This window comes from Xiphias gladius, chromosome 7 (assembly GCF_016859285.1).
Source record: "Xiphias gladius isolate SHS-SW01 ecotype Sanya breed wild chromosome 7, ASM1685928v1, whole genome shotgun sequence".
Classification (NCBI taxonomy): domain Eukaryota; kingdom Metazoa; phylum Chordata; class Actinopteri; order Istiophoriformes; family Xiphiidae; genus Xiphias; species Xiphias gladius.
Window position 1 is genome coordinate 9,594,189 of NC_053406.1, and position 27,059 is coordinate 9,621,247.

General features: G+C 40.7%; 3 protein-coding genes across 6 annotated transcripts in view; 2 read left to right on the top strand and 1 right to left on the bottom strand.

Annotated features, from left to right (window-relative positions):
- vmp1 (vacuole membrane protein 1) overlaps positions 1–7,951 on the top strand; it is a 13,062-nt gene extending 5,111 nt beyond the window's left edge. For all 4 annotated transcript variants that reach the window (XM_040131197.1, XM_040131196.1, XM_040131198.1 and 1 more), the window contains exons 6-12: positions 789–956; positions 1,280–1,411; positions 2,658–2,738; positions 2,971–3,087; positions 4,221–4,282; positions 5,979–6,078; positions 6,897–7,951. In XM_040131197.1, the coding sequence (XP_039987131.1) occupies positions 789–956; positions 1,280–1,411; positions 2,658–2,738; positions 2,971–3,087; positions 4,221–4,282; positions 5,979–6,078; positions 6,897–7,040 (804 nt within the window). In that variant the 3' untranslated portion in view covers positions 7,041–7,951. The remainder of the gene's footprint in view (positions 1–788; positions 957–1,279; positions 1,412–2,657; positions 2,739–2,970; positions 3,088–4,220; positions 4,283–5,978; positions 6,079–6,896) is intronic.
- A 1,555-nt stretch (positions 7,952–9,506) lies between these two features.
- On the bottom strand, positions 9,507–15,277 carry tubd1 (tubulin, delta 1). The gene is made up of 8 exons (XM_040130993.1): positions 14,965–15,277; positions 13,761–13,908; positions 13,085–13,301; positions 12,722–12,953; positions 12,010–12,174; positions 11,721–11,849; positions 11,248–11,431; positions 9,507–9,875 (listed from the first exon to the last, which is right to left on the bottom strand). Exons 1-8 carry the CDS (start codon positions 15,113–15,115, stop codon positions 9,770–9,772), a joined length of 1,332 nt encoding a protein of 443 aa, XP_039986927.1. The 5' UTR covers positions 15,116–15,277; the 3' UTR covers positions 9,507–9,769.
- A 1,653-nt stretch (positions 15,278–16,930) lies between these two features.
- LOC120792170 (ribosomal protein S6 kinase beta-1-like) lies at positions 16,931–27,004 on the top strand. Its single transcript, XM_040131236.1, has 21 exons — positions 16,931–17,141; positions 18,610–18,653; positions 18,763–18,883; positions 19,066–19,226; positions 20,442–20,542; positions 20,710–20,767; positions 21,050–21,150; positions 21,318–21,375; positions 21,658–21,758; positions 21,926–21,983; positions 22,266–22,366; positions 22,507–22,591; positions 22,886–22,986; positions 23,252–23,342; positions 23,533–23,623; positions 23,744–23,851; positions 23,960–24,022; positions 24,198–24,275; positions 24,590–24,697; positions 25,022–25,134; positions 25,544–27,004. Exons 1-21 carry the CDS (start codon positions 17,073–17,075, stop codon positions 25,797–25,799), a joined length of 2,067 nt encoding a protein of 688 aa, XP_039987170.1. The 5' UTR covers positions 16,931–17,072; the 3' UTR covers positions 25,800–27,004.
- The last annotated feature ends 55 nt before the right edge of the window (positions 27,005–27,059 follow it).

Consider the following 27,059-nt stretch of genomic DNA (forward strand, 5'->3'; position numbering starts at 1 on the left):
TATCAGAATGTGGTTACAAACTTTGACTCACGACTTAGTTTTTGTTTCTTGTTAACACTGACTTGTTGTGTCATGAAGAATTGCCGTTAATCACAGTCATGTTTGGTTTGAAAGAGACTTTGTTGTGTAAACTAAAGAGGCCTCCTTTCTACTCATACTCAGAGGGGGGTGGAGAATTTCTGTGGGGGAACATGTGCTGTCAACACACACTAATTGTGTTCTGTCCATCTTCTGTCAGCGTTATCCGTATCACCTTTAAAGAGGCATAATGGAATAGCTGTGTTGTAGTTATAGGTGGGCCAACTGCTATTGAGGCCAGGTGGTTCGGCCTAACTAGACCTCAATGATAAATGATGACATACCTACCTGTTAGAGAGACTTTGTGTCTCAGCTTCTGTTTGTGTGTGTCTGTACCTGTGGACAGAGGATTCTGTTAGCACATAAGCCGTGTTCAATCATGCAACAGTCTGTTAAATTTAACTGGCAATATTCAAACGGTTGTCCATATAAAGTCCCTGCTGTTTGTGTGAATATTCAACAAAGGTAGATTTACAATACTAATAATGATAATTGTAATTTTTAGCAAAATCTAAAATAGCCTTGTCCCCTTTCCATTACAGTGTATTCCATCCCTAGATCCGCCAAACTATAGTATTTGCCACATTTACAATCACATGAAGGCACATTTCCAAGTGTTTCGTGACACACATTGAACAAAATGATTGTATGTCCCTTTTGGTTTTCAGTTCTTTTAAAGAATACTATCCATCTTCCTATTTCTGTATTAGGGTCCTCACATAGCATCAGTAACCCTGGCAGCATATGAGTGTGGCTCCACAGACTTCCCAGAGCCTCCATACCCAGACCAGATTGTCTGTCCCCAAGGTGGAGCGGTGGAGGGCAGCGTCTCCCTCTTTTCAATTATGTCAAAGGTCCGCCTGGAGGCCTGCATGTGGGTGAGTAGTAGTTTGAATAAAAAGGCAATACAGTGATCCACACTGAAAAATGGCAAGAATGTCAGTAGTAGGTGGCATTGTGACAGAAAGAAATTTGTCCAAGAATTTGGCCACCGATTTACCATTTCAACATGCTTGTGTGCCATCCAGGGCACAAAAACATAACAGTTTCAGTAGTTTTAAAGTTGACCTTTTTTGACAGGAAAAAGCTAGATGTATAAAATCCTAAAAGTTTTTGGTGGCAAAAATAGTTGCTAATCTGTGAGTGTGGGAAATAAATAAGCAAATGCTGACATGTAACTTTTTAAATTGTGTGTGTCTAGGGTGCAGGTACTGCCATTGGAGAGCTGCCTCCATATTTCATGGCCAGAGCGGCTCGTCAGTCAGGAGCTGATCCAGATGATGAAGACTACGAGGAGTTTGAGGAGATGCTTGAGCAGGCCGAGGACGCTCAGGTCAGAGTTGCACACGCATACATATCTGTAATGAGAACCAATTGCTTGGCCATTTCCTATATTAATTCTTTTTTTAGCAGGTCTTTTACACAAGCAGATAAATACAAAGAATATTTTGTATAAAGATTTAAGAAGCTTTACCCACCTCAGATGTGCTTTGTGTGATTTGAAGTTGGAAAAGGTGATACTTTAACATTTAAGGAGTATCATTTTTCACTTCACTTCACAGAATTTCCAAAGAACACAAGCACAAGAAGCAAATAAGTTTAAAAAAAAAAAAAAAATTCCCCAAAATGTCAGATATTTATTGTGAAAAGTGGCACAGACTCCTACTTTCCATTGAACACACACAGCAACTACACTCAATATTGAAGTATTTATCCCTCTGTTTAGTTTCACACAGCTTAGTTGTTGCCCACCTTCTCAGTATGATATGGTGTTGTCTGATTTGGCCTAATCTTCATTATGTATCAGTACAACTGACCATGGAGCCACTGTTCAGTGATTGGTCCTTAAGTAACATATGACTTCTGTGAAGCCCTTCCCTCCTTACACTTCCAGTAAATTTGTCTGTTTCGTAGGTGAGTCACCCTGAGCGCTGCTCCCCCTTTAATCATCCCTCAGGCTTTGCTCCCTCTGCCGCCCTCCGTCCCTCTCTCCTTCTCTCTTTTCCCCGGCCTCTAATTTGAATGACAGGCAGTTCTGTCAGGAACTGAGTTCACATGACTGGAGACTGCTGATCAGATATAGAGTCAGCACAACAGAAATCAGAGAAGTTGTGTACATTGTCTCCATTACCTATTCTCACTTCATTGGTTCTCAGATGAATAGGTTGAGGACGCCACCCTCACATCACATCTGTCATCATGGAAATGTATCCGCTGGCAAGGGATGAGACACGTAGAGACAAACATGAAAAAAACTCATCAGGGTGTTTTTTTGTGTTTTTTATCTACATGAGGAAAACAGAATTCGGCTCTTCCATGTAATAACACTGCAAACATCACTGTTTGGTTAAAAACCACACATCTACAGGAAGCACTGCATGGCTATTTTAAGTTAAAAATGTACAAATGTACAATTTGCAATTCAGGGGAGTGTAACAGGTTTTGAAAGCCATGGATGGCAAAAGTTACATGGCACATGTGTAAAGACAAATAATCATACACATACATACCCAGTCATATCTGGCGGCAATATTGTCTTATTATTATTATTATTATTATTGTCAATATATTTTTCACAGGATTTTGTCACAAGAGCAAAACTGGGAGTCCAGCATATGGTGCAGAAAGTGGGATTCTTTGGGATTTTGGCTTGTGCCTCAGTAAGTCAAAATTTGTAGTGTTTTGTTTAAAAAATCCGCATTCTTTTTTTTTTTTTTTTGACATGCATAATGAAAAATAAGTGTTGCATTTTATATTTCTCACTTTTCACTTTGATATGCATTTGTTGCAAGTGATTTAAATTTACATTGTAGTGAAGTTACTAAAACCTTGAATCCAAATGTTTGTGTCAAGACTATGTATCAAAAGGATTGTCTGATGTGTGTGTCTCAGATCCCTAATCCTCTTTTCGACCTGGCTGGAATAACCTGCGGTCATTTCCTGGTTCCCTTCTGGACCTTCTTTGGAGCAACTCTAATTGGGAAAGCCATCATCAAGATGCATATACAGGTCTGCAGCTCTTCTGAAGGGTTTATCAGAGGTGGTTAGAAACTAGCAAAGGACCAGTTCACCTGAAATTGCACCTCATTTTTAACATAAAACCCACAGTTACATACAACATACTTGCAACATCTGGGCTTTGAATATTACTCATCTTTTATTTCATGTCATCGCAATTGTCTGTCGACAATGTAATAATGTATGTAAAAAAAAATCCACTCTTAAGAACAAAGGGAATGCAGTGCTGACTGACTGACGCACTTTAAACAATCCCACAACCTCAAAAGATTTGGCCGAGATGAAAACAAATGCTTAGATCATGAGTTAATCGCTGTGCGAAACTCCAACTCTATTTGTGCTCCTCTAGATAACTCTTTCTGACAGAGCTTTGTTCCTTTGGGGATTCCTTATTCTTGTTTGAGCTTTGGGCTGCATGCAGACCATAGAAACAGGCTCCAGATGAAAGGAAGGGAGATTTTAAGAAGTCTTTAACAGGATTTTTTTAGAACGCCTAGATCAAAAAAAACAATTACAGAATATACTGTTGAGTCTGCTACACCAGTGACTAATAGAAGCCTAGACTGAGAGAGGCTGTCTGTTTAAGTTGGTGAGTCGCTGAGTGTCTTAACAAACTAAACCTATCCATTTCTCAGTGTTAATAGCCAGTGATCTCACTATGATGCCTTCAGATAAAGAGGCCTGTCAGGCAGCAGGGTTTAAGGAGGATGTAGAGTGGACATATGTAGGTAGACCTGAGAGAAGGAAGTTGAGTAGACAGTAAGAGACTGCAGGGGGAGACTACATCTTTTTTTTTTTTTTTTTTTTTCCTTGGTTTTGTTTTTTTTCTCTTTATTGTACCTTGAACCCCTTGGACATCACGTGTCATATCCTGTCTGATTTTGTCCAGGGGGCCATGTGTCATGCTGCTTTAAAGCTGATCGGTTGCAGGACCAGAGAAGGGTATTGTGGTTTTGCCCCCCTGGCTTTGGCGCTTTGCAAACCACACAACCGATGTCCTTTTAAGACACATGTTTTTTGGGGAATTTTTTAGGATATCTATGTGTGTCTTTTATATACCTCTGCATATGACCAGGAAGTACCGGGTCTTAAAGCTTCTTAATCTCTCTCTTGTTTTCCTACAGAAACTATTTGTTATCATTACCTTCAGCAAGCACATAGTGGAGCAAATGGTGTCACTCATTGGGTAAGCATTTGTCTCTGTGTGTGTGTGTGTGTGTGTGTGTGTGTGTGTGTGTGTGTGTGTGTGTGTGTGTGTGTGTGTGTGTGTGTGTGTGTGTGAGTGAGAGAAAGATTGTAATAATCAGGACCTCTGTGGAGTTATTGTCTTTCCCCTGGTTTTGTGGTTGGCAATACGTTTTCAGATGTATTTGGACCACTGACTGAATATCCTGTATGAATAAATGCTTTCACCGCAGAGGTGTGCGTGCAGGCATTTTGCATTTTTTCCACACAAAGGTACTTTAATGCAATCCATCTCTACAGCATTGGTGGTCAGGCGTGTGAGGCCCCATCCGAACATGTTGATCTGACTCACAGAGTTCAGCTTTGACTGAGAGAATTTCCCCAGTGACATGAGAAAGACAGAGACATAAACAAACAAAAATGTCACATTTGTGACATTAGAGGTAATATCCCAAATGTTGGTTTTAGTTAAAGATTATAGAGGGTAAAATTAGCTATTCAAAGTTTAAAAAAAAAAAAAAAAAAAAAAAAAAAACCCAGTATGTATTTATCACCAGGCAAAATGGTAAGAAAGCCATCAGAGTTTAGTCAAAATGAATGCTAATTTCATGAATGCGAGTCTACTACTTCATAGGAGCTACTTAGTTTCCATTAATGTTTTGGCTGTCAAATGTTCACTTACATGTACATAATGTCCAGCTAGTAACTTGGACCATAATTAGATCTGAAATAACCATCTCCCTCTGATTTAAAGTAACATTCAAAGTTCTTTCCCATGAAATTCAAGTGGCACTCAGTGACTCGCTATGATGTGTGCAAATGATGCTTTATTGTCGCTACAGATTTCATTTGTGTTTGCATGCAAAGTGGGAGGGATGACAAGAATGAGTCAGTCAAAACTAGTTTGGGTAGTTGCTGATTTCAAATAAACCTGTCAGCATTTGGTGTTTCGTTAGTAAATTTTCTCATTCTTTTGCATAGTCAAGTCAATGCTAGACAGACAGAATTGAGGACGAATTGAATTAGTGCAGTGGGAAGACTGTGTGTGAATATACACATCCTGCCATATATTTTCCTTTTCATGGTAATGATAAGTTCGGTGTCATTCAGAGATTCTTTTTAAACTGTTCTGCTGCGACATCAAAGCCTCTTTATTACATGAGTTGATAAAACGGTATCCATTATGATTGGCCCCATGGTGAGTTAATCCACACTACCTAATAAGGATATGAGCACGCCCTGATAAGATGTCTTTCCCCCCAGATGGCAGAAATGGTGGTAAAGGTGATGACATCATGTCGACTCACTTCCTGATTGAAGGGGCTGACACAGGCGCCTATAGAGCGCTAAGCAGTATAAAAGGAGGATTGAGGAGTTCCTGCTTCATTCTTCTCTGCTGTCTGCTCCTGTTCACATGAACAAGTAGAGGAGGTGGAAGCTCTAACATAGGCCCCACATGTAGGATGGGGCGTTCAGCAGTTCATGCAAGGAAGCTGGTTGACTTGTGGATCAGTGAAGACTTTTCGGTAGTGTTCAGGGAAAGAACTGCTCTTTGAGGCTCTTATAGGGAAGAATTATTCTAAGTCTGTGTCAAAGGAAGGGTGCTTAAAGGGTAAGTGACTTACTGTTCTTCCTGCCTCTCTTTTGTATCTTTTCTTTGCCATTCTGGGTGGATGTATGTGGGGATGCGATGCCAGGTCTGTGCCGAAAGTAGGACCAGCACTCCAGAAGCCCTTCAGTCAGTACCTGGAAGCCCAGAGGAACAAGCTGCACCATGCTGGAGGAAGTGCACCAGCGGTAAGAAAAGTACATTATTTTACCATGCACTACTTCCAGGTGACAGCCATTTTTTTTTTTTTTTTTTTTAAATCTCCAAAACGTGAGCTTTAGTGTATGTAAGAGTAAGAGTAACAACCACACGTATGTGAGCTTTTTGTCATACTCTACACCTTAAATCATACACTGGAAAGACTTCATAAGATCAAGGCCCATAACATTTCTACAATGGTCTGACGCCATGAAGCACTTGAATAACAAATGATATCAGCAGCATCCGAGTTTTGAGGGATTCTTTTAAGTATAGCCCAGCTGATACTGATATTGATATTTTGAAAGTTTCAAAAGTCAGATAAATTTAAATTGGCCAGTACTTTTTTTTTTTTTTTTTTTTTATATGTACATGTAACATTAGATAACATCAGCAGATTTACAGTTGAAAAATAAACTTGCCAGTGGTCTCTGGTGAATGACAAAACTGTTTCAAATTTACATGCAATCCAAAAAATTAAGTTTTTTTTTTTTTTTTAATTTCTGGACTACAATATCTGGTTATTTATCAGACAACAAATATCTGCTGATTCATCAGTCTTGCGCTAGCTTTTAGTTTCGTCTTTGGCTGCTGAAAAACCCACTGCATGGTTTAAATATCTGAAATGGGGAAAGTTTATATTTAAATGCCATTTTCTTCCCACAATTTACTACTGTCATGAATGCAGGATGCCAACAATATTCATTTTTTTACAGTCATACCTGGATTTGTGTGCTCAAACTGTAATAGTCCATTGTCCTTTTAATAATGGTTATTAATGGCATATCCACCCTAATTTTTTTTCCAGGATGAGAACTGGCTGTCTTGGGTGTTTGAGAAGGTGGTGCTGGTCATGGTCTGCTACTTTGTCATCTCCATCATCAACTCCATGGCTCAGAGCTACGCCAAGCGACTGCAGCAGCAGAGGCACTCAGAGGAGAAAACCAAGTGATGACTAGACAAAAGCAGTACAAACATCCAAGTGACTGTGTTTCTGCTGCTGCTGAGCGCCCTCCACTCAGCCCCAGCCACTCACAACTTAACAACAAACCTCACCCTCATCCATTCTCAAAGAGGCTGAACGCTCAAAACAAAACAAGAAAAAGAAAAACAGGCACTATTTGTTGGTGTGTGTGCTTTTGAGGATGTATGTTACTGTTTAGTGTTCGTCCCTCTTCAGATTTTGTAGTTCTTCCTTTCATCTCACTCTCTAGGTATGCGTAGTGCGATTGATTCTACTGTTGATCTTAACATGTTGCTTAAAAGTTAAATTAACCCATTCATTGACCTCAGAGGTAAAGCAGCGGTTTGGTGGTGACTGCTGTGTACGGGCATTGCCCGTCAGATGCTATGCCTTATGCAAGACGGGAAGGTCTGACTTCCCTAGAATATAGTTCTAGACTTGATTTTTATTTAATTTTGTAACATTTATGTATGGATGGATCTTGACTCGTTTGTACAGTGTGCTGCCAAGATAACTGCGATGGTTTTTCTTTTCAGGGTTTAATTTTCCTCATGTTTTTGTCCTGTTAGACAGTAAGACCAGTTTGTCTTCTTTTTTTCTCTGGAACCGTCATTTTTAAAATGTCGGGGAAAAGCAATATCAACTTAAAACAGTGTGGTATTGATGGTTTGCACATTGTGTAAATATCTTAATATCTTTGAGAGTATGCGCAGATGTATTTCTATTCTTATGGTCTTTGTAGACATCAGTCAACTTGAACCAAAACACAAGAGGTGATATTGTTTGTAAAGTGACATTGTACTTCTCAGCTAACTAGTCTCATTTCTATTCTGTACATTTAGGTTGAACCTTGGATCAGATCATATATAAAACATGTAAATCATGGCACTTGTTTCCAAGTCTGGGTCTGTCATTCTTTGTAATCTCTTGTAGGACAAGACATTTTAAATGTTCATCCTGAAAAGCTTTAGTGATGGTTGGGATGTTTGACAATTTTTTTTTTTTTTTGTTTGTTTTTTTGACCATAATGACGGAGCTAATGTGTACTTTTCTCTTAGACACGGCCATCTTTAAGGTAAGTGAACAGCTCAGCTCTCATACATTTTTTTGATTTGACTACTATTTAAAGTAATTACTGGATGAAGAATTGACTTACGTCCTTAGTAGTTACAGCTAAATTTGCATTTTGGTGTTTTTATCTGAATGTTCATCAGTTGGTCTGCGCTGATCCAATTTGACAACCCCCCCTAGATTATGGTCAACTCCAGCTTGTGGATAAGATCCCCTTCTATATTCTCAGTAGCGTCCCCACCCCACCCCGCCCCACCGTCAGCTAGCTTATCAGACTGGTGTTGGCTGCTAAACAAACTCGGCAACGCCGGTCTGTAGGCTGGCTGAAGTTGTGGGCCTTCAGCATTTCACTTGTGCTGCTCTGCTCATGTTGAGTGTACCAAGCCCAAACTTCAGCTGGTCCGTCTGTGTATATGATGACCTGTCTTTGCTTAAGTGACACTCTGATTTTATGCCGATCATCACCAGTTCTGCTACTGTTGTGTACGATTAATGAACAATAAAACGATGAAAAGTTTAACTGATGCCTTTGTCACTTTACTTTGTGCAGTGCTGCTGTTCCTAATAACTGCTGAATGCACTTTCAAATTTTCATCTCAAATTCATCTCAACACAAGGTCCATTTTAGTAGTTTTTCTGGAGCATTCGATCCCATCACATGATCTTCCTCAGTGAACAGTTCAATTTTTTCTGTACACTGCCATCCTCCATTTTATAGGCTTCTGGCCTAGAAGTATAAAGTAACTAGGTACATTTACTCAAGTATTGTAGTTAAGTACAATTTTGAGGTACTTGTACTAACTTGACAATATACTGTTTATTCTACTTTTACTATGTTTTAGAGGGAAATATACTTTTTACTCCACTACACATTTAATAGCTGTAGCTACTAGTTACAGCAATACAAATTAAAAGATCATCTTATTATATTATGATGCATTATTATACATTAAAGGCCCTGCACACCCTCACAGGTATTGTCAGTTACTGCGGGTGATAAGACCTGCTCAGGTTGAAGTTGTGCAAAGTTATGCTTGGATTAACATGAGGTCATCATGCACTTAATTAGAATGATAAATTGTAAGTTTAGCCCCTGCGGTCTTGAAAAATATCTTGTTTGCATAAAATTAAAGAAAAGTTATCAGGACTTGAGGTTTCATGGTATAACACTGAAACGTGCATTCTCTTATAGTGTGTGCTTGTGTTTTAGATATTTATTTGCTGATAACACTTTTATCCTTTTTTCAAGTAGAATTTTAAATGCAGGACTTTTACTCGTAACAGTATTTACTCACGTAAAGGATCTGAATACTTCAACCACCTACGATCTTGTCTGTCATTTTAAAGATTCCTTCTTGACCTTGGAAACAGCAGTTGACTGAACAATCTCATTACAAAGTCCTTAATAATATAATATAATTTCAGAAATGCCCATACCGCTGCAGATGTCAAATAAAGTCAAGGAATTTGCTTAGCTTTCAGTGAAGGAAAAATTCTGTGGACGCAAACTATTTGTTTTATTTACATGTTCATTCAAAATAAAAAATTAAAAAATAAAAAAAGCATCCGCAACGTCCAACATAGTGGTAGTCTCTTGTCTACATACGGTCCAAAGGACAGGTGGTGCTTGTTAGTTTTCCCCTTTGCTAGCAAAGTTGACTGTAGCTGGAGATGACCTGCTCAAGAGATGTAAAGCTGTCTAGAAATTCCTCCTCTGAGATCCCAAATTTAATGTACTGATGGATATAGGCCCTATAACAAAGGAAGACAAAATGGGAGAGGAGAATGAATAAAAGATATTTAATCCAGAAACAAAACAACTGAATACTGGTTAGAAGATGAAGTTTTTATCATCAACCCCAAGGTATTAGCATTAAAAATAAATATTGATGCTCGTCTATATTTACAGCTAGGTGCATAAGTATTTGAACAGTGACACAATTTTTAAAATGTTGCCTCTGTACGCCACCACGATGAATCTGGAACTAACCATTGAATTAACCATTTAGCAATTACAGCCATTTTTTATAAATAGTATCTCATTTTCAGAGGCTCAAAAGTAATTGGACATTGGTTTCATTTCCAGGTGCAACTTGTTTCCTTGTTATTTCACGACAAATTAAACAGATAAAAGGTCTGGTGTTGATTCAAAGTGTTGAATTTGCATTTGGTATTTGTTCATGGGAACTCTCAATATGAGGTCCAAAGAGGTGTTGATGCAAATGTAGGAGGCCATCATTAAGCTGAAGAAAAAAAACAAACCTATCAGACAGATGGCAGAAATTTAGGGGTGGCCAAATCTACAATTTAAAAAGAAGGAATGCCCTGGTGAGCTCAGTCATACAAAAAGGCCTGGAAGACCACGGAGGATGATCACAGAATTCTTTCCTTGGTGAAGAAAAACCCCTTCACAACATCTTACCAAGAACACTCTGGAGGAGGTAGACCATCATTGTCAAAGTCTACAATCAAGAGACGCCTTCAGGAATGTAAATACCGAGGGTTTACCACAAGGTGCAAGCCACTGGTAACACTCAAGAACAGAAAGACCAGATTAGACTTTACTAGAAAACATCTAAAAAAGCCTGCCTAGGTCTGAAACAAGATTCTTTGGACACATGAAACTAAAATGAACTTGTAACGGGATGATGGGAACAGAAGAGTATGGAGAAGGAAAGGAAGATCCAAAGCAAACCACATCATGAACAAATGATGGTGGAGGCACTGTTATGTCATGAGCATGTATGGCTCCCAGCGGAACTGGGTCACTCGTGTTTATTGATGATGTGACTGCTGATGGAAGTAGCAGGATGGATTCTGAAGCATATAGGGCTTCACTATCTGCTCAGATTCAGCCAAATGCTGCAAAACTGACAGGACGGTTCTTCACAGTACAGATGGTTAATGACCCAAAACATACTGCGAAAGTAACTCAAGAGCTTCTCAAGGGAAAAAAATGGAAAATAAATAAATAAATAAATAAATATGTATATATATGTATATGTATGTATATGTATATATATATACGCCCTCTATATAAATACACCCTTAAATAAATATTTAAAGACCATTCCTTTGCACAAAATTCATACTGTTTGGACTCAGGGTAAATACACTGACTCACCTGGAGGCAAACATATTCCAGGCTTTTCCCACCATGTTATCCAGAGGTCTGAGCAGAGACTGACTGTTACTGACCAGCGTAGCAGATTTTTCATACTTATTAAAAGGCACTGGGGATTTCCACAGGTTGAAAGCTTCTTGTGTTGAGAGCCAGGAGGTGTACAGGGCTGGGTCCTGAAAGGCACCTGTGGATAAATGCATAATTCACATCCCTTGTTCTGCGCAATATGAAGAATTGAAATATTAAAAACTCGAAAGCTTCTGATGCCACCGTAAACCATTTTCTGTTTTACATGCATCCCACCAGCCTGCACTCAAGATACATATGACGTTCTTTCAAAAACATCATCTTCATCTCCTTCATGACCGTCATGGAATTATCAGGTTAAATCAATAAGGAATTTAAGTATTATTTCTTTTCTTTTTAATTTTTAAAAAAAATTAAAATCAATCCGTTTCAACCAGCTCTCTGACCAGTCTCTGCGCTGTACACGTCTTTCCCCCTCAGTATGAGTAGGTTGGCCAGAGAGACGTTAAAGCCGGCTCCCGTGAGACTCCCGGTCCGCTCAGAGACTGCAGGCGGACGCACCTGCCAGTCTATACCTGACACAGGAGAAAACAAGAAATGAAGGTTGGCGATAAAGGTGAGGATAAAGCCAATCCACTTCCAAGCCTTATAATAACTGAATTATCATACCAATATCTATTACCTCTAAACTGAAGTGCAAAAGCAACAAATTAGGGTTTGACAAAACTTCCTTGCCTTCCTCCATCTTGCTGTTGGAGATGAGCATCTGTCGTAGGTGTCTGAGCAGCCCCGGCCAGCTGAACGTGGTGTAGGCTATGGAGGAACTGGGCATCTGAGGGATGGTACTCACGCTGAGCAGCTTGTACTCTGGGTGGCATGCAAGGGCGCTCACCAACTCACCTGAGAGACAGAAACGTCAAAGAATAATGGTACCATTATTGTGAGGACGGCATAGAGTACAGGCAACGAGAAGACTGAGTGTCTGATCTGATGATGCCGGAAGCTTTAGTCATTTATTCCTTTTTCTCCCTAATTCTGCGGCTGAAGTGGTGGCCAAAGGATTGGATGCCAGGATGATGAGGACATTTGCCTTGAGTTGTCTCAGAGAGAGGGGCGTAAACTTGACACCCAGCCAGGTTGATATTAAACAGGAACTGTTGTACTGTTGTACTGTTGTACTGATCCCATGACAGCTCGGGAAGTTAACACGTCCTCTCATCCTAATAATTAGTTTCCCTTATGGTTATATTTTCATCTAAAGGGGTTTTTGATTACTCTAGTTAGATTGTTGTGAGAGCTGACCTCTACAAAGTTTGCTGATTTTCTAGAGAGTTGAACCATCATCTCATGTTTTAGTGTCTGAAGAAACGTGGGAAAAAACACCCATTCTGAGACTTTCCCTGTGTAGACCACACCCCGTGAGTGTGTGCGTCCAGGCCTCTCTCACCCAGGGGATTTCTGCTGTAGACACCGTGGGAGTCAGCGGTGAGCGCGGGCTGCAGCACGCTGCCCAGCTGGTGAGCGATGACCCCGTTTACGTCACTGAAGGAGATGTGCTTGATGTTGAGCAGCTGACTGCAGATCCTGTGCACCGTGTCGTTCTCGTGCACCAGGATGGCGTCTGACAGCTGGTAGAGGTGAGCCAGCGTCAGCACTGAGTTGTAGTTCTGGACAATCACCTGAAAGGACGGGTCAAGGGAGAAAGATCTTAATAGCATATTAATCTATACTAACATTAAAGACTATCCCTTTTTTTTTTTTTTTTTAATAACTGTCAATCACGGCATGCACCTGACAGCAGTCTCCATACCTCCCCAGTCCCATACGGCCAGGTGAGGTGGTTGAGGACGAAGGTCTTTGGGTAGGTGTCTCGGAGACACCGCGTAACGTAGGTGCCAACACCAGACCCCGTTCCCCCCGCCACGCTCATCATGGCCAAGAGGCCAGCCAATCTGTCACAGCGCTCCACCTCTCGCCTCACCAGCTCCTCCACCACCTCTCTGTGACGGGGACCGTGGACACAATACCTGAGTGAGACAAGAAGCACGTCCTGTATTTGCGTTGTGTCTGTAAAAAAAAAAAAAAAAAGGCAGGTCGCATTCTTCACGATTTACGCGTGAAAGTGCAGTCTTGAGCTTGGAAATATTATTTTGACAAACATTCCCCACTTCAAGGGCCACTTACTACCTTTACTCACTAGTCAAAATAGACGATAAGTCCTAAAATTGCTGTCGACGAAATCATAACAGCTACTGAAGCCTGCAAGTCAACGGTTCCACCTCCGTGACATATGTTTGAAAACTACAGAAAAACACCAATAAGTGCGGCTGGAGACTGATTTGACATGATGATTACAAACTTAAATGATGAGGCGATTGACAATGTTGAACTTTGCTTAGCTATTAACGTAACAAATGCAGTGATTTTTTTCTTAAACAGATTGATTAGTGTTTACATACTTTACAGAAAATTTAAAATGTCCTTACCCATTTGCCCAGTTATTTCCAGAGCCCTGCTTCTGGCTGAAGTGGGAATTATCTCCATACCTCCACCTGCCAGAATTTGCAGCCTTGGTCATACTGTTGTTTATCACTTTAGGCTCCATGTCTATCAGCACCGCTCTGGCCACAAGATCTGGTGAACAAGCAGAGATACGTGACACACTAGAATGAAAACAATCACTTTCATTATAAATGAATGTAGCTATTATTTTTTCTATACAACAACTAATTGTTTAGTCGATTAAAGGACAAGAAAACACTAAGAAATGCACACTTCACGTTCACAGAGTCCTTGATGATGTCTTTCAATGGCTTCTTTTGTCCAATCAAACATTCCAAAACCCCCATGTATTCAATTGTGAATGAATACATGTAAATTAGTAAATCCTCACAGTGGAGAAGCTGGAACCAAAGAGTGTGATTTAACAGTTGTCAAAACTGTGCCCATCATTTTTCTGTCCATTGATTAACTGACAAATGTTTCAGCCCCACGTGACACATAAACAAGTGCAGAGCAGTGCAGGAACGTAACTAAGTAGATTTGCTCAAGTGCACTTGAGTGTACCTGAGTGTAGAAATGAAATATTGTTCTTTCTAGCTTTAGTTACTAGTTACTTCACAGATTATGATTTTTTTTTTTTGTGATAGAGTAAACACTGTTAACAAGCAGAAAATAAATCAAGAAGAATTTTAATAATTCCTAATTCTTCATGTGAAAATATCAAACTTTTCACAGCTCCAGATTCTCCAATGTGAGGATTTGTTGTCTTTTCCTTTAATTATTTAAATAATTTGAACTTATTTTGGTTAATGTTATAATTACAATTTTTTTTTTATTATTTTATTTTGATCATTTTGCTTGGACAAATTCTTGTGGGCATCAGGGAAGGTGTCACTTTGGGCCCTTGTGATGGGAGTTTTTCTGAATCTTTACAAACCGAACAGTCCTACATAAAATAATTCAAATTAGCTTCACATCAACATACTACAAGAGTAAAGTGCTGCTTACACATTATTGCATAAGTAATAATAATGATGATGATCAAATGATGCAGAGTACTTTGACTTTTACTGTTTTTTTACAGTGTAGTATTGGTGCTTTTACTTAAGTAAAAGTGATGACTTTCTGCCCAGCTGATACCCGGTTTATTTCCATCCAGATAAATGGAGCCCAGAACCAGCATTTTACCTCCGCGCGGGGTCCGGTGGAAGAAGCGCTCCCAGCTGGTCGCGCTGTATGTTTTCCTCTGTCCCTCCTGAGCCTCGCCGCAGATGATGCCGAACAGCTCCTGACCCACCTGGTTACCGCACTGACCCAGCTGAACCGTTACCACCGACATCGTCCGAACCGGCCTTGCGAGGGGAGGCTCCCCGGAGGCGTCGGCGGCTTTCCAATCAGGCGACGAGGGCAGGCGGTCCGAAAGCGGTCCGTGAGCCGCGGGCCTCACGGCGGGGCCGTCAGTGATCCGGTGTGTTCGGAAAAGGCGCCAGGCTGCCGCCACAAGAAGAAGGACCGGCATTTCCGGCCCACACTGTCGGAACTTTCAAAGTAAAACTCATTCACCACATATGAATGAGTTTGACTTTGAATAGTTGCCACTTTTTAGGAAACGCTTTTAGGAGTGAATAAACACTTAATACAAAGAAAACACTGCAATGTAGTTGCAAGCAGATGTAAAGATAGGTTTAATGTACAATATTTGTCAACAACTATAACTTAAGATATATTTTATATTATGATATATCTTTGTTTTGTTATATTGTAATTCATTATGTGTTTATACAGTAGCTCCAACTTATGGGTGCCCACTGCAGGAGTTAAAGTTGTGTTAAATGCATTAATAAATAAGAAATCTGCTTACAACTACGTTATACTTTGTTCTAGACTGTTTATTAAATGTTTATATACTGTTTCTAGATGCTAAACAGGGGGAGTGAAAGTAAAGTGTTACCATTATGGTCATTACTATAATTATTAGAATTATCATTGTGTTTTTTAAAATCATTTTTAATTGTAGTAGTAGCATCAGTAGCTGTAATTGCAGTACTAGTTCAAGTATTAATATTAATGTTGGTTTTCATTATGTTATTAGGATGTTTGTGATTTGAAACAACATAGCAGCTATCGGTTTTCTCTACGTGCATTCAATTGTCTTTTATTCAGTGATTCCAAAGGTTCTAGTACAAACTGGAACCCATTAAAGCATCATTCATTCCAGTATGTAATAGAGTATGTGCATAAATGATTAAATTACACCTGAAGGCATCACCACAGACCAGAATAGTTCAGTCAGAATAGGTATTTTGGATCCTGGTCTTTTTGATGGGGCCAGAATTAGGAATAGTTTAATGGAGGCATAGCGGGATTTACCACTCTGGGTGGCACCGATGCAAAAATTTGTTGCTGGGCCCCTATTGACTCTCACTGTACATGGCGGTTTCATTATTTCCCCAGACAGCCAGAAACCAACAAGTAGTCTAGACCTGAAATGATTTGTTGATTCATTAAATAGTCAATTAACAGAAAAATAATGGGCAAAAATAACTGACTAATCGTGTGACTGATTTTTTCTTTTAAGCACAATTGCCAAAAATTCACTGTCACCAGCCTCTCATATGTGAATACATAGTAGTTTCCAATCTTACATCTTATCTTGTATTTTTGGTTATATAAAAAAGCAGTTTGAATATGTTAACTTGGGCTCCAGAGACTAAATATGGGCCTTTTTCCACTATTTTCTGACATTTTAAAGACAGAACAGTCAGTTATTAAAGAAAACAAATGTAAGACCTATTGATAATGAAAATAACTGTTGCTTGTGGCCTTACTGTACTCCTATGATGGAGTAATATGATCTTGCCACAGGAAGCAAATTAACAAAGTGCAACTTTACAACAAACGACCACTATATGATTTAACATTTGCTCGCTTTGCTCTGATCTCGTCTTGATTAGAGGATGTTAAATTTTCAGAATAAAGTCGACTTTGATTTGCTTTCACTTTATTGTTAGATTTCCCTCAAGTTTGTCTAGCATCTAATAGAGCACGTAAAAAGTGGTGTAATACCTTGTAATGAATAGAACTGGAGTGACCTGGGGAAGTTTATTTAATGCGTGAGCTGTTACTGTTCATGACAAAATAAGAGCATCTCAGCTCACCGCCCCTTTGTTGAGCGTTGCAGTGCGCATGCTCAGTGTAGTAGCCGGTTATGGCGGCGGTGTGTGTTTGTCCATGAGGTGGGGGGACGCTTGCTATTCCTGCGGTCTGTGACAGAGCGAACCGAGCGAAGCGCTGCCATGGCTGGAGTGTTTGACATTGATTTGGACCAGCCGGAGGAAAACGTCTCCGACGATGAGAATGAGGAGGTACTTTCATGGGCGATGTTGAACGCAGCCGCGAGAGTTGTCAGAGCGCAAAACTCTCGTCTGCACGGCAGCTAGCTGTTAGCCCGGTAGCCTGCCTGCCAGCCACCGCAGGCCTGCTCTGCAGCCGGGAGATCCCGGGCCTTTTCCAACAGGATTAGCACGGGCTGATGGCTAGTCTGACAGCGACAAAGACAGAGGTGTCACTTGTCGTGCTTTTATTCTCTTCCTGCCAGCCTTAGCTAGCGATGAAACGCACGCCTTGTTGACGCTGTCACGTTTAGAAAAACATGGCTGTCATGCTGGAGTTGTGCAAGCAAAGCCTTACTTGGCCAAATGTGCTGCGGTGATAAATGTGGCTCGGTGTGCAACAGTTTATTTTGGCAAGACTGTGACCGAGTGGGGCTGTGTGGACTGAAAGCGGGTGCCTGTTTATTTCTGAGTCTAAAAAAGCAGCAGCACAACCCTGCTGCAGAACCACACTCTCCATTGAACTTAAAATAGCAGTTATTCAAATCGGGTGTAAACACTGCTTTATGTACTCTTTAAACTCCAGGTATCTTATTACAACAAATCCCCTACTGTTGCAGAAGTGGTACAGTGATCGATTGGGAGATACACACAGTAACATGATTATCTACACACACACACACACACACACACACACACATATATACAGATGTTCTTCTTAAAGATACACAACTTTTGGTCTTTTGCTACATATCTTGCAACATGTTGATGTTCATGTCGCATGGGTTGTGAAACTATTACATCGCAACAGCTCTTGTTTGTCAGTATCACATCCCAGCTTCTGTGTGGATGTGACACCAAACACCTTCTTTGTAAACAGGCCCATGTTTTGGCCAAGCTGATCGTACAGCAGGACATAATATAAGTTGGGCTGCGACGGACACTTATTTTCATGATCGGGTATTCATTTCACCATTAACTGATTAGTTGTCTGGTCTATGAAATGACAGAAAAAAGAGAAAAATGCCCTTCTCAGTTTCCTGCATCCAAGTTGATGTTTTCAGGTGTCTAGTTTTCTTCGACCAACAATTGAAACCCAAAAATATTTACTTTATAATGATATTAAACAGAGGGAAAGCAGCAAATCCTCAAACCAGAGAAAAAAAAAATGATTGATTGTATTTTTGCTTGAAAAATGACTGAAACAATTAATCAATTATCAAAACAGTTGCTGATTAATGTTCTGTTGTTCGACAATTGATTAATTGATTTATCATTGCAGCTCTAAATAACGCAATTTATTTCTATAGCATGTCAAGTATTATAAATGCTGTACTATCATAGTAGTTAAAAAAGACTTAAAACGTTTAAACACAAGAAAGACAAAGCAATTCAGAAATATCCTTATGAAGTTAAAAGGTCCTATATACTTAGAATGGAAAAAAAAAACAAGACTTAATGACTCATGATTATCCTGTTTTTTTTCTGCTTTTACTTCCAGGCTCAGATCAATGATATCATGGATCAGTGCAGTGGATTTGAGTTGTAAGTATTCAGAATATCCACCTGTGCTTGCGTCTATGTATGATTTCATGATGCATTTAGGTGAAAAACGAGTGCGAGCTCTGTGCGCTGAATCTCAACATCTCTGCAGCAACATGGACGACTGTGAGAAAATTGAGATATCAGAGGACAACGTCAATCAGGGGACGGAGAACATCAGACCGGAGTGCTTTGAGTTGCTGCGCGTCCTCGGGAAAGGCGGTTATGGAAAGGTACTTGTGGTACCCCAGAAGCAACAAGCCTTGAGAAAGTACACTGAGCATGCACACACTCCTACATACACGCACTTTGGATTATCTTGCCCGTGTATTGTGAGGTACTGAGTTATTTTGACTTGTATTTCTTCCAGCTGCTCGTTTGATTATTCTTAACATGCAAATTTCATTCTGTGCAGGTTTTCCAAGTTCGAAAAGTTGTTGGCGCTGCAGCGGGCAAAATATTTGCCATGAAAGTTTTAAAAAAGGTACCCCCCCCCCACATCAATGCCAAAACACAACCCCGTTCAAGTTACATCAATCAGCGTCCTGTACAGCTGCTCTCAGTTTGTATCCTATGAACATAATTTCATGCTTGTTATTACAAATAAACGTTATGGCCCTTCTGTCTGCAAATATTGGCTGTCCTTGAAGCCAGTGGTCGGGTAAGATTTCACTGCTAGTTGATAGACTGCCATTAGTGCTGCTCTGCTGCAGCCTCGGCACTTGAAACACTCCGCTCAGATACCGCTTGATATTCATGCAGCTTCTGCTTGATTGGCTGAAACGGACCCGTTGACATGTTGAAGACCGGCCAGATTTCAGCCAGTTGTTTCAATCGGTAATCGTCAAAGGGGCAAGTATTTATGTGCAACGTGGCCTTCATCAAGGCCTGTAGTGTTAGGATGGAGGCCAGGGCCTGCGTTCATGAAGCATCTTTGAGAAGGAAGACTGTCCTGACTTGACAATTCTCACAGTAGCATTTATTCAGTCTCGCATTTAGGCTTAGGTGTGACAGCACTTTATCAAGTTTCTTAAACGAGGACATTTTCCCTGCCTTCTCTAGAGTTTAGGAGAGCCTCAGAGCTGTCCTAACCTGTCAGGAGTTCCCAGCAGGTGGACAGCAATCGGAAAATTAAACATCTCTGTATTCAAATTTTGTCCAAGATAAGTATTCCTGCTACAAAAACTGGGCACACTGCAGAAAAAGTTTAAATGTTCTTGCAGTTTACGCAATGCAAGAAGATACAGCTACAACAGCAATGGTGTAGGAGTTAACAGCTATGGTTTCCATCTTCCAACTCAAAATGTAACTATAATGTAAATTTTGTGTACTTTGTATGTTTAAATATGAGACATTCTTAGTCTTCTGTGAGCACAATTAGCGTATGATACAAGAGAAATAATACTGCTATCTGTAATGTAATTTTGATTGATTCATGATAAATCATCATGATTTCTAATTCAGCCTGTTTTTAATGTGTTGACTGAACCACTGAGAAAAACTATAAGAAGTCAACCTTAATTTTTCTTTTTTATGGTTCTGGGTGTCTTGTCAATCGGGCATGTCATGTACACTTAAATGAGAACTTTGATTCATTGCTGTGTGTGATGCATTCTCATAAATAATGCTCATAATAAGTCCTAGTCTGAGATGCTTGAACCAATTTATAAATCAGTGTATGAGGTATATTAAACTGGGGTAACCATAACAACAAAACGAACCTGACCATGGGCTAAACTGACCACTGCACATGTATAATAATACCATATGCATATCTGCATTTCTCTGTAGCTTTTACCTGGCAGAGATCTCCATGGCTCTGGGTCACCTGCACCAGAAGGGTATCATCTACAGAGACCTAAAGCCTGAGAACATCATGCTCAACAGCCAAGGTGTGTGTGTGCCTGTGCGTGTGTGTGAAATCACTCCGCCTGTATTACAGCCATTTCTATTATAATGAATCATTTGTAAGCCAGTCAAAATGAGACAAGCATTAGATAAGGTTAAATGATTAGATTGCGCCCATGTGAAGAGCATGAACGTGTGTTCACCTGTGCAGGAGGAGAACTTTTCATGCAGCTGGAGAGGGAGGGCATCTTCATGGAAGACACAGCCTGGTGAGCTTTGTTCATTTTCATATTGTTGTGTGGCTTGAACCAAATGTAACAGGTCTTTAATAAACTTTAATTTCTTGGCAGACCATGAGTTTATCCTGCAATGAAATGGCTATGAAATTTTATGTTAGGACACCTCAGACATACTTAAACCAATTTATAAATCAGTGTATGAGGTATATTAAACTGGGGGTAACCATAACAACAAAACGAACCTGACCATGGGCTAAACTGACCACTGCACATGTATAATAATACCATATGCATATCTGCATTTCTCTGTAGCTTTTACCTGGCAGAGATCTCCATGGCTCTGGGTCACCTGCACCAGAAGGGTATCATCTACAGAGACCTAAAGCCTGAGAACATCATGCTCAACAGCCAAGGTGTGTGTGTGCCTGTGCGTGTGTGTGAAATCACTCCGCCTGTATTGCAGCCATTTCTATTATAATGAATCATTTGTAAGCCAGTCAAAATGAGACAAGCATTAGATAAGGTTAAATGATTAGATTGCGCCCATGTGAAGAGCATGAACGTGTGTTCACCTGTGCAGGAGGAGAACTTTTCATGCAGCTGGAGAGGGAGGGCATCTTCATGGAAGACACAGCCTGGTGAGCTTTGTTCATTTTCATATTGTTGTGTGGCTTGAACCAAATGTAACAGGTCTTTAATAAACTTTAATTTCTTGGCAGACCATGAGTTTATCCTGCAATGAAATGGCTATGAAATTTTATGTTAGGACACCTCAGACATACTTAAACCAATTTATAAATCAGTGTATGAGGTATATTAAACTGGGGGTAACCATAACAACAAAACGAACCTGACCATGGGCTAAACTGACCACTGCACATGTATAATAATACCATATGCATATCTGCATTTCTCTGTAGCTTTTACCTGGCAGAGATCTCCATGGCTCTGGGTCACCTGCACCAGAAGGGTATCATCTACAGAGACCTAAAGCCTGAGAACATCATGCTCAACAGCCAAGGTGTGTGTGTGCCTGTGCGTGTGTGTGAAATCACTCCGCCTGTATTACAGCCATTTCTATTATAATGAATCATTTGTAAGCCAGTCAAAATGAGACAAGCATTAGATAAGGTTAAATGATTAGATTGCGCCCATGTGAAGAGCATGAACGTGTGTTCACCTGTGCAGGAGGAGAACTTTTCATGCAGCTGGAGAGGGAGGGCATCTTCATGGAAGACACAGCCTGGTGAGCTTTGTTCATTTTCATATTGTTGTGTGGCTTGAACCAAATGTAACAGGTCTTTAATAAACTTTAATTTCTTGGCAGACCATGAGTTTATCCTGCAATGAAATGGCTATGAAATTTTATGTTAGGACACCTCAGACATACTTAAACCAATTTATAAATCAGTGTATGAGGTATATTAAACTGGGGGTAACCATAACAACAAAACGAACCTGACCATGGGCTAAACTGACCACTGCACATGTATAATAATACCATATGCATATCTGCATTTCTCTGTAGCTTTTACCTGGCAGAGATCTCCATGGCTCTGGGTCACCTGCACCAGAAGGGTATCATCTACAGAGACCTAAAGCCTGAGAACATCATGCTCAACAGCCAAGGTGTGTGTGTGCCTGTGCGTGTGTGTGAAATCACTCCGCCTGTATTACAGCCATTTCTATTATAATGAATCATTTGTAAGCCAGTCAAAATGAGACAAGCATTAGATAAGGTTAAATGATTAGATTGCGCCCATGTGAAGAGCATGAACGTGTGTTCACCTGTGCAGGAGGAGAACTTTTCATGCAGCTGGAGAGGGAGGGCATCTTCATGGAAGACACAGCCTGGTGAGCTTTGTTCATTTTCATATTGTTGTGTGGCTTGAACCAAATGTAACAGGTCTTTAATAGTTTAATAGTAAAAGTTTAATTTCTTGGCAGAATATGAGTTTATCCTGTTATGAAATGGCTAAAAAATTTTATGTTAGGACACCTCAGACATACTTAAACCAATTTATAAATCAGTGTATGAGGTATATTAAACTGGGGGTAACCATAACAACAAAACGAACCTGACCATGGGCTAAACTGACCACTGCACATGTATAATAATACCATATGCATATCTGCATTTCTCTGTAGCTTTTACCTGGCAGAGATCTCCATGGCTCTGGGCCACCTGCACCAGAAGGGTATCATCTACAGAGACCTAAAGCCTGAGAACATCATGCTCAACAGCCAAGGTGTGTGTGTTTGTATATGAGGGTGCCTGTGAAGAAATTAACTCAAACTTTCTGGCATCATTTGTCTGTCAACTGTCTTCAGTTTATTTATATTTGGTCTTAAAAATATTATTCAAATATTACCATCTTTATGCATAGCGGTCAGGGACACGACATAAGTAGCGATTTTAACCCTTTACATTTGAGCTTATTGTGATTTAATGCAGATGTATGTATCCACCACAACTGTAAACAATTGTCTGATTATGTGAGGATTTTTTTCCAGGCCATGTAAAGTTGACCGACTTTGGGCTGTGTAAAGAGTCCATTCACGACGGCACGGTCACCCACACTTTCTGTGGTACCATCGAATACATGTAAGTCGAGCTCTTTCATTTTCATCCTCCCTCCTTCAATCACACTTGTAACGTCTCTGATACACCTGAATACACATTTGCTTCCTTACTCATTCGTACGCTTGCTCTGCTCTTTCTTTTCTACTCATGGATGATCTTTACTGTTTAACTTGAATGCATTAGTGAGAAGTGTGCACTCACGTTGTTGCAGGGCTCCAGAGATCTTGATGAGAAGCGGACACAACAGAGCAGTGGACTGGTGGAGTCTGGGTGCTCTGATGTACGACATGCTCACAGGAGCGGTCAGTTAAAAAGTTACAACATAACGCTTTTTACTTCACCCTCATCAATGCGCTGTTCAGAAATATGAATCATAACGATATAATATTTGAGTAACCCTGTCCCCTCTTTTCCCACTATAGCCACCGTTCACTGGTGAAAACCGAAAGAAGACCATTGACAAGATCCTGAAGTGCAAGCTCAGCCTCCCACCCTACCTCACACAAGAAGCTAGAGATCTCCTGAAACGGGTATCTGCTGTTTGTTTTGCAGATCATTATTGGTCCAGATGTTTGACAAAAATAAACGTGGAGTTGTTGTGGAAGTGTTATCTTGACATTTGAATGCTGGTCGCACAGTTGTTGAAGAGAAACGCCTCGTCGCGGCTGGGAGCGGGAGCAGGAGACGCCACGGAGGTGCAGGTGAGGGCGTGCGACGCAACAGGGTCTGAACGCAGTGAACCAACACACAGGTTCTTGTCACTAAACACTAGAACATACATGGCTGTGAATTAACCAGGGCAAAAAAAAAAAAAAGCAAATGCATTTTTGTCTGCACGAACGACAGTTTATTTAAGTTTTATGGCACTTTTTGTAGGCTCATCCCTTCTTTCGACACATCAACTGGGACGATTTGCTGGCTCGGAAAGTAGAGCCTCCCTTCAAGCCTTTCCTGGTGAGTATCAAAGGAGCAGACCACAAGGATTTCTGAAATGGATGCCTGTTTTTGTAGTTTTAGGTGGGAAATTTGAGAATGTTAAATGCTGAAATGAGGTCTTTGTCAATTCACAAATGATGCTACCTGAGTGGCTTAGGTTCAGGTTTTTCTTGTGAGATCAAGATAGGGTTTAACTCTGGTTACCCAGGTCTTCTCCAGCGTCAGACCTGCTCCTATTTTTCTTGTTAGCCAACACATCTGCTCACGTTGTTTGCCTTGTACTCGTCACTTGTCCTCCTCACCTGTGTTTGTCTCCTCGTCTGTCTTTGCAGCAATCAGCTGAAGACGTGAGTCAGTTTGACTCTAAGTTCACCAGTCAGACGCCCGTCGACAGCCCCGATGACTCAACCCTCAGTGAGAGTGCCAATCAAGCCTTCCTGGTAACTTCTGTGACTACATTTTCTCCAGTGTTTGTCACTGATCCTTTCGAAAAAGCCCCCTCTGTTCAGCATTAAACACGTTAAGTTCAAGTTTTTATGAACACAATTAAAAACAACAGCACCTTTTACATCTAAAAAGGAGCTTGTACTGAAATGTTATTTTGTACGGACAGAACTTAGAGTGGGATCACACTGCTGCCTTGGACTCAGTAACAGATTTTTTTTTTTTTTTTTTTTTTTCCTGCGCGAACTCTGCAGCCTGCCCCTAAAACGTGACCGTGCACCAACTGCACCTGTGTTTACCTCTGCTGTCTTCACTTGTAGGGTTTCACGTATGTCGCTCCATCAGTCCTGGAAAACATCAAGGAAAAATTCTCATACGAGCCAAAAATCCGCTCGCCGCGACGGATCATGGGCAGCCCAAGAACACCTCTCAGGTATCTCAGCCCACCTTTCTGCAGCTGGCGCTTCAGAAACAATAAGGAAAAATGACGTTGTGGCTGATGCTAACATAGTAGCAGCCAAACCCTCAAACACTTAAATCCACAAAAACTGCTTGTACACTGTGCTTTTTATATGACTGTACATGTTGTCATGTCCATAATCTTGATGAGTTTTGGCTTTCTTCATCACTATATTATTAGCAGTTCATGCAGACTAATGGATAGAACACAGAAATCTTTTCTCCAAAAATTTCCCTCTTCAGCTCTGGTCACCATGGCTGGATTTCAATCTTTGCTGTGTAAAAATAACCAAAGAAAATCCCAAGTCACACGATAACAAAACTGCAATGTTTTCTGATTGTTACACACTGGTAACACGCCTCTGTGACCCGTTTCCTTTCAGCCCAGTTAAATACTCAGGAGGAGACTGCTGGCCCCGGAGCCCCCTCCTCACCGGCAGAGGACCGAGCGTCCTCCAGTCTCCTCAGGACCAGGCCATGGAACTGTCCACCCCAGAGCAGATGGACGTCACAACCAGCTCCGAGGCCTCGGCCCCTCTTCCCATCCGTCAGCCTGCCGGGGTCAACCTGGCTCAGATGAAGCAGCAAGCCTATCCAGTTGTGGCCAAACGGCCCGAACATCTACGTATGAACCTATGACCCACCGCACCTCTATAGGAGAGTTTATTTCTTGACTTTTTTTTTTTTCTTTTTCTTTTTTTTTTTTTCTTTATCGATATTTTTTAAGAAACAAAGCAAAAAGATATGGATGCTAGAGACAATGAAATTCAAAAATTTGCACATCCGCACACTACATGTACTGTCACAAGCTGGAGTTTGTGCGTGGGTCTGGGACTCGGGCGTGCTGCACTTAAGAGCTACCGACAACATCACCATCTCACCACTTCTCCCTTGACACCTCAGGTCCTCAGGGCCCCCCGCCCCCTTCTGAACTGGACTACTAGGACTGAAGATCTTTTGAGGAGCTACAGCCTTTGTGTGATCAGGATAAAAGAGGTGATAATGTGTCACACAGTAAGCAAGCGATTTAAACCTAACATGCAGCCAGTCTACTGTACAAGATGATGTCCAAAGTGCTTTGTGCTGTTCGAATGAATGCCAGTGAGGAAACTGCTTCCATTGGGAGATTTTGACAGTATTTCTTCTTAGACAAAAAGGCTTCCTGGCTCTGAATTAAATTATATGAATTAGGTTTGTGATCAGAAAAAGATCAAAGAAATCATCATTGCGAGCAGCGGACAAGCAGAGGTTCGGGTACTGATGAATATAGCTTTATGATGTTTTACAAAATGGATGCATTAACTCTGCTATACATCGGTGATGAATCAGAGAGCCAAAATTAAAAGAAGAAAAACCTTGACTTTTTACATTCTTTGAGCATTGCTGTTGTGGATGACTTGTGGAATGGCTTATTTGATGTGGGATCCATACTTCAATTATCTGCTCTTCAGGCGTACTTCACTATGGGATGTATCACTGGATTAATTGAAGCGTCACCAGACATAAATCAGCTCGATGCAATGTTAGCGTGATGCACTTTCTCATCGCCACCCAAAATGTCAAACTGATCTCGGTGCTGCTATGTGTGAACCCTCAACCCCCCCCCCCAACCTCTGGCCACGCAGGAGAGGGTGGGCCTCAGCAGTGACTGGAAATCACACCCCATCTGACCCCTGGAGTGAATTCATACTGGGAGACTGTGGCACCAGTTGATCTGGACACGCTGTCTGCAGTTGTGTGGTTTAATGCTCCAAAAACTTGGGGCAACAGCCTCTTGCATCAGCATTCACTTGTTTATGAGGGAAATTTTAAAATTCCTGAAAAGCAAGGAAAAATTATAATAAAATGCCAAAAAAAAAAAAAAAAAAGTGCACCGTGTCTTTTGTGTATGCAGATAAT

Coding starts and splice junctions, on each gene's coding strand:
- tubd1 (XM_040130993.1), bottom strand. CDS start 15,115: ATGTCGGTGGTAACGGTTCAGCTGGGTCAGTGCGGTAACCAGGTGGGT. Junction 13,909..14,964: donor CCACCGGACCCCGCGCGGAG/GTAAAATGCTGG, acceptor CTTGTTCACCAG/ATCTTGTGGCCAGAGCGGTG. Junction 11,850..12,009: donor CAACAGCAAGATGGAGGAAG/GCAAGGAAGTTT, acceptor CTCCTGTGTCAG/GTATAGACTGGCAGGTGCGT.
- LOC120792170 (XM_040131236.1), top strand. CDS start 17,073: ATGGCTGGAGTGTTTGACATTGATTTGGACCAGCCGGAGGAAAACGTC. Junction 20,768..21,049: donor TTCATGGAAGACACAGCCTG/GTGAGCTTTGTT, acceptor ATTTCTCTGTAG/CTTTTACCTGGCAGAGATCT. Junction 22,592..22,885: donor TTCATGGAAGACACAGCCTG/GTGAGCTTTGTT, acceptor ATTTCTCTGTAG/CTTTTACCTGGCAGAGATCT.